This window comes from Hordeum vulgare, chromosome 5H, assembly GCF_904849725.1.
Source record: "Hordeum vulgare subsp. vulgare chromosome 5H, MorexV3_pseudomolecules_assembly, whole genome shotgun sequence".
Classification (NCBI taxonomy): domain Eukaryota; kingdom Viridiplantae; phylum Streptophyta; class Magnoliopsida; order Poales; family Poaceae; genus Hordeum; species Hordeum vulgare.
In genome coordinates, this window is record NC_058522.1 from 535,081,122 (window position 1) to 535,088,190 (window position 7,069).

Genomic DNA, 7,069 nt, shown 5'->3' on the forward strand with positions numbered 1-7,069 from the left:
ATGCCTCGAGATGACTGCAGACATTTTTTTTTTTTTTTTTTTTTTGTAAGAGAACATTTTTTTGAGCGTTTTTTTTTTTTGGTAAGAGGACTGCAAACCAGTTTTGTTTAGCGTGGCTGTGGAGTAACTGGGCTGAGGTAGATGTGGCCTGCATGGTCGAGGTTAGATGCCAATTTTTTTTGGCTAATATGGCCCATTTTTATGATATGAGCGACCAGTTGGCAACGGAGCAATTCCAGACCCAACTGCTGCAGCATGTACCAATATGACGTGCTAGAAACCTGGAAAATTTGGGCAGACCCTATTTGGCACTTCAGGCGCTGGTTGCAGTTCAACCTGCAAACCAGCATGCACTATGCCTCAACTCCTGGCCGGGCCATTTTTACGTTTTTTGTCCTGTTCGAGAACTCAAAACTGGTTCGGGAATAGGAGTGACAGTGTTCGAAACCCGCGATCTCCTCGCTTCGGGTCGACTGCCCTAACCACTACGCCATCTTCATGCGTATATATGTGTTTTGTTTTTCATTTCTACATACATGAAATGCCCGCCTATGTTCTCCATTTTTGTTTTTATGTTTCTTGTTTTTTCCTTAAATTCGTGAACTTTTTTTCAAAACTGAAGAACCTTTTCCATTTTGACGAACCTTTTTTTTTTCGAAATACGATGAATTTTTTGGTTTTTCAAAATTGATGAACCTTTTTCGAATTTGATTTTTTTTCAAAATTGATGATTTTTTAATTCGATACTTGATTTGTTTTTCGATTTTTGGTGAACATTTATGTAAGAGTCATCAGTCAACAACCAATCTTTTTTTCATCTGATATCTTTACCTAATAATAAAGAGGCTATCGCTTCCATCGGAAAACCCATCGAGGTGATTTTACAAAAAAAGCCCTTACTGGTTATGACATTAAACTCGTAGTATATATTAAATATTTTTTTAAATACTCATATCTTTTAAACCGTAACTCCAAATTTAACATATTATACATGGAGTTTGATTAGAAAAATATGTAGAATTTAAATATGATATTATTTTATCTGTTAAATGTTTAATAAAAATACTATCTAGGGTGCAATCTTAATAAATAAGTCATTATTCGTCTTTCTTTCATACCGGTACTCATCCGGGTTGGGAATGGACACGTCAACTAAATCAGGATTAGAGATGAAACTGAAGGTCACTTGACTGATTCTTTGTACGTATTAAATCTACATGCAAGCCGTATTAAAATAGAAGACCTGTGAAATTTTGAACTGCACTTCCGTCGAAAAACCCATCGCTGCCTTTTTAAAAAGCCCCTATCTTTTAGGTAATTAAACTGGAACGACATGAACCCGTCCGACACGATGCTCCCGCCGTAGTCGTCCCCGTCGCCGCACTCCAGGCTGCTGCCGGTCAGGTCCGCCTCCTCGTCCAGGTCGCCCCGCATGGCGCGCAGCGTCTTCCTCGCCATCTCGCGCCGGACGCCGCCGGGGGTCCCCTCCTCGGCCACGCAGCGGAGGGCCTTGTCCGCGCCGGCCGCGCGCGCCAGGCTGCGGAACCGGAGGCTGCCGCGGCTCAGCGCGTAGATCGCCGCCACGCACCACTCCTCCAGCTCGGCGACGTCGTGGGAGGAGAGGAGGCTGCCGGACACGGCCGCGACGACGCCCGCGTCCATCAGAGAGGCGCGGCCCTCCGAGCAGCCGCCCACGTTGCAGATCACCATGAGGGCCAGCCTGCGGATGGGCATGGGCTCGACGGCGCTCGACGCGACGCTGAGGAGCGCCTTGGATGCCCCCGGGAAGCGGGCGACCTTGGACTGGTTGACGGCGGCCAGCGAGAGGTGGTAGATGGCCATCCCGGTGTCGCGGCGCGCGCGGGTGGTGGGCGGGGGAGGTCAGGAGGTCCAACAGGGGAGGCACCGCGCCCAGCACGCCGATGGCGGCGCGGTTCTCCTTGTTGAGCGCGAGGCCAAATTTACTATGTGGTGTCACGGGCTAGGTTAGGGGATTTAGGAGTGGGTAAGGCTGGGCATTGGCACGCCTAATGGACTGTGCAATACTACTATCTCTTTTCTTTAATTTCTTTCTCTAAATTCTTTAATTAAAAATATGTGGTATTATTTTTTTCCGTTGAAACGCACGGGTCCTTTTGCTAGTAACAAAAAAAAAAAAGATCCAGCGATCGAATGAAGGAGTGACCTGCATGCGATCGAGCGAAGCGCTTGTGTATAATGGGCCAGCCCAAATTTCCATCGGCGTCCGCGCCAGCAACCTGCTTAAAGTGCCGAACAAGAGCTCCCAGAGATTTCCGTGGGGGCGGAAGCCGGGCGGATATGTGTCGCCCGCTGTGGGTCCTACCATGACTCCCCTGCACGGAGCAGGTTTCGTGCCGGCCCAGTGACCATGTCCAATCATTAAGCTGAGATCATGTTATTATTTGATGTTATTTATCTTCCTTTTTTATTCAATTTTTTGTTTTATTTTCTAACTATTTTATATTTAGCTATATTCTAAATATATATATTACAAAACATACTTTACATAATTAAAAAAATATTTATCTTGCATTTCAAAAATGTTAAACATGTATAGAAAAAATATGATGTATATGAAAGATGTACAATGTCAATTAGAAGATTTATGTGACAATTTTTAAAGGTGTTTATACTTCCTCCGTTTCGAAATATAAATCTTTTTTAAGGTTCCACTACGGACTACATATGGATGTATATAGAAATATTTTAAAGCGAGATTCATTCATTATAATCCGTATGTAGTCACTAGTGAAATCTCTACAAAGACTTATATTTAAGACCGAAGGGAGTACATTGTAAAAAATGTTTCTATAACTAAAAAAATGAGTTGCACATTAAAATTATGTAAATTACATTTTAAAAATATTTATAAGTTTTAGAAATATGTCCGTGACATTTTCAAAAAATAATGTTTCTACAATGTAAAAAATATATTGAATAGTTTAGGAAAAATGTTTTTATCATTAAAAAATGTTCCAGTGCGTACTTAAATAATGTATTCAAAAGAGTTAAAATGTGTTTTTGAAAAACAATATGCATTTGAAAAATGTAAGATATTTATATTTTTTTCAAATATATATTTAAAATGTACAACCTCTATGGAAATAAGTAAACACTAAAACATCTCTCTACTATTAAAGAGGGATCTGCCGTCTGTCGTGATTGTTCGACCACGAGAAATCGCCCCTCGCTAGCACTGCCACCGCTAGCAGGCCCACCGACTTTTTCCATCCCTCCAAAAACCAATAGATTAGATACAGAAAAAAACCGGTTCAAAAAGAAAACCCTCTACCGTTCGACCACCTATCGATCCCCATCCCCACCCCCTCGATCGCACAGAGTAAAAAAACCACTCGATCTCGCTCGCACTCCCAAAAACCAGCCCACACGTACCACACCCACCTCTCCCCTCTCCCCCACCCCTCGCTCCCGATCTCATCTCTCCCCTGCAAAATATCGTCGCCGCCTGAGCGAGGAAGGACCGCAGCGGAGGGACCAAGGAGAAGGGGGTCCCCTCGCTCGCTTCTGCCGATGACGATCATGCGCACCGCCACCCCCACCGCCGTCGCCGCCGCGGCGATCCCCAAGTCGCGGGAAACCGGGCGCAACCACCCTCACCTCCGTCGCCGCTGCAGGGATATGAAGAGAAGGGCCGCGGGAGCCGGTGAGCTCTCCGAGGAGAGCGCCCGCCCTGAGTCCGACCCCTGCCCTCAGGCCGCCGACCCGCATGACGTCCTTACAACATCTCGGCGGTGGCTACATCGAGGGTGCGTGCGGCTGAGTAGAACAAGTACAAGGATGAGGGGAGCGCCAACAACCCGTACTTCAGGACATGATGTCAAAGGTTCGTCAATCTTGATCCCCTCCTTCGTTTTTGTGATTTTCCTACCCGTGAGAAATTTTGATAAGTGTGTCTTTCGTATCTTCTTCAGCAGCACAATTCTCTTAAATGCTTACTGGGATCATCCTTGCCTTATCTTTGACACAACCATGATTGATTGGGCATTTTGACTACAGAATTGTGTCGTGGGATTTGATGCAGATTGCAGTTTCAGTGGACGAATGATCTTTAGATCAAGTGGAGAATAAATGATTCTTTAGCATTTGTTTGTTCACAAATAAATGTAGGGGAACGTCGGATGGGAAACAAAAATTTTCCTACGCGCACGAAGACCTATCATGGAGATGTCCATCTACGAGAGGGGATGAGTGATCTACGTATCCTTGTAGATCGTACAGCAGAATCGTTAGTGAACGCGGTTGATGTAGTGGAACGTCCTCACGTCCCTCGATCCGCCCCGCGAACAATCCCGCGATCAGTCCCACGATCTAGTACCGAATGGACGGCACCTCCGCGTTCAGCACACGTACAGCTCGACGATGATCTCGGCCTTCTTGATCCAGCAAGAGAGAAGGAGAGGCAGAAGAGTTCTCCGGCAGCGTGACGGCGCTCCGGAGGTTGGTGATGACCTTGTCTCAGCAGGGCTCCGCCCGAGCTCCGCAGAAACGCGATCTAGAGGAAAAACCGTGGAGGTATGTGGTCGGGCTGCCGTGGAAAAGTCGTCTCAAATCAGCCCTAAAACCTCTGTATATATAGGTGGGAGGGAGGGGACCTTGCCTTGGGGCTCAAGGAGCCCCAAGGGGGTCGGCCGAGCCAAGGGGGGAAGGCTCCCCCCCAAACCGAGTTGGACTTGGTTTGGTGGGTGGGAGTCCTTCCTTCCCTTCCCACCTCCTCTTTTTTTTTCTTTTCTCTTTGATTTTCTTTCCTAGGCGCATAGGGCCCTTTTGGGCTGTCCCACCAGCCCACTAAGGGCTGGTGCGCCACCCTCAAGGCCTATGGGCTTCCCCGGGGTGGGTTGCCCCCCCGGTGAACTCCCGAAACCCATTCGTCATTCCCGGTACATTTCCGGTAACTCCGAAAACCTTCCGGTAATCAAATGAGGTCATCCTATATATCAATCTTCGTTTTCGGACCATTCCGGAAACCCTCGTGACGTCCGTGATCTCATCCGGGACTCCGAACAACATTCGGTAACCAACCATATAACTCAAATACGCATAAAACAACGTCGAACCTTAAGTGTGCAGACCCTGCGGGTTCGAGAACTATGTAGACATGACCCGAGAGACTCCTCGGTCAATATCCAATAGCGGGACCTGGATGCCCATATTGGATCCTACATATTCTACGAAGATCATATCGTTTGAACCTCAGTGCCAAGGATTCATATAATCCCGTATGTCATTCCCTTTGTCCTTCGGTATGTTACTTGCCCGAGATTCGATCGTTAGTATCCGCATACCTATTTCAATCTCGTTTACCGGCAAGTCTCTTTACTCGTTCCGTAATACAAGATCCCGTAACTTACACTAAGCTACATTGCTTGCAAGGCTTGTGTGTGATGTTGTATTACCGAGTGGGCCCCGAGATACCTCTCCGTCACACGGAGTGACAAATCCCAGTCTTGATCCATACTAACTCAACCAACACCTTCGGAGATACATGTAGAGCATCTTTATAGTCACCCAGTTACGTTGCGACATTTGATACACAGAAAGCATTCCTCCGGTGTCAGTGAGTTATATGATCTCATGGTCATAGGAATAAATACTTGACACGCAGAAAACAGTAGCAACAAAATGACACGATCAACATGCTACGTCTATTAGTTTGGGTCTAGTCCATCACGTGATTCTCCTAATGACGTGATCCAGTTATCAAGCAACAACACCTTGTTCATAATCAGAAGACACCGACTATCTTTGATCAGCTGGCTAGCCAACTAGAGGCTTGCTAGGGACGGTGTTTTGTCTATGTATCCACACATGTAAATGAGTCTTCATTCAATACAATTATAGCATGGATAATAAACGATTATCTCGATACAAGAATTATAATAATAACTATATTTATTATTGCCTCTAGGATATAATTCCAACAATAAATGCCATGGGTCTAATGGCAGATTGACTAAACCATTGTAATGAGACACAATGAGATTCCCTGGATCAATAATTATTTCCTGCAAATTGAGAAAAAAAATCATTAATAGTTATGAAACTGGAAGGCTTTCTCCTCTTTCAATAATTTTAATTTATCAAGTTCTTGGACAAAATGTTCAGGAACATGTTGGTGTTACCTGAAATATGCTAAGTTGTGAAGTGATACCTACATGTAATAAGTGGATCATTTCAGAAAGGTATGATGTTACAAAACCATGTTAATTGAGTTGGCATGATATTTTGTTTGTTTCAAAATGCTCCCTGATATCTTGGTTTTCTTCTACTGAATTTGACTATTGTGGAATTCTTTTGCCATGCAGATGCTGTCAGTTTTCATGGTAGTTGATGTCAGTGGTGGCAGTTGCTGTCGGTGAGTTTTGAGGCTTTGGTAGTGATGTTATGTGTTCTTTGCAGGAATTCATTAAATTCACTCTTCATTACATTGCGGATTTGGATATCCCAATTAAAAGGTCAGTGCAGAGTCATGTTCGATAATTCCCTCTAGCCCTTTACTAACCGAGTAAATGTTTGCTCACGGGCACATTCATAGAATTCAGGAGTGGAATGATCAATGTGTCGCCTATAGGGAGGAACTGTAGTCAAGAAGAACGTGATGATTTTGAGAAGTATGATAAGGTTCAAATTGTCTTATAAGAACAAGTAGTTGGTTATAATCAGAAAGGGGGAATAGCTATTAAAAACATGAAATTGAATCGGCTTGCTTTGTTTAGGTACATAACGTTCGGCCTAAAATGGTGTTAGTGCTTCGTAAAAAGTTCGCACACCTGAACCTGACTTTTTCTATTGGGGGGGGGGGGGGCAGATCAGTTTTGATGTGAGTGTTCTAAACTCTTAAATATCCGCTAGAAATAATCAGTTTGATATTTACCACTGCATCACTGAATTCAGGTATTCCCACAAGGCTAGGACAAAACCTATGCTTGAGATATCTCGAAGAATTCAAAGAAATTCATTTCTTTGGGGACAAAACCTACAAGGTAAGAGATGTATACTTTTGTTTTGTAGTGCTTCCAAGTAAAGAAAT

At 44.5% G+C, this 7,069-nt stretch overlaps 1 protein-coding gene and 1 long non-coding RNA gene across 2 annotated transcripts; one reads left to right on the forward strand and one right to left on the reverse strand.

Annotated features, from left to right (window-relative positions):
* Positions 1 to 1,148: 1,148 nt before the first annotated feature.
* LOC123397172 (U-box domain-containing protein 38-like) lies at positions 1,149 to 1,842 on the reverse strand. The gene is made up of 2 exons (XM_045091823.1): positions 1,244 to 1,842; positions 1,149 to 1,152 (listed from the first exon to the last, which is right to left on the reverse strand). The coding sequence occupies exons 1-2, from the start codon at positions 1,840 to 1,842 to the stop codon at positions 1,149 to 1,151; spliced, it is 603 nt and encodes a 200-aa protein (XP_044947758.1).
* Positions 1,843 to 3,398: 1,556 nt separating this feature from the next.
* LOC123452424 lies at positions 3,399 to 6,836 on the forward strand. The gene is made up of 3 exons (XR_006632599.1): positions 3,399 to 3,865; positions 6,439 to 6,660; positions 6,756 to 6,836. It is a non-coding gene; the product is annotated as an uncharacterized LOC123452424 (long non-coding RNA).
* Positions 6,837 to 7,069: the final 233 nt, after the last annotated feature.

Excerpts from the sequence above, each read along its gene's own strand:
- LOC123397172 (XM_045091823.1), bottom strand. The coding sequence starts at position 1,842 with ATGGCCATCTACCACCTCTCGCTGGCCGCCGTCAACCAGTCCAAGGTC.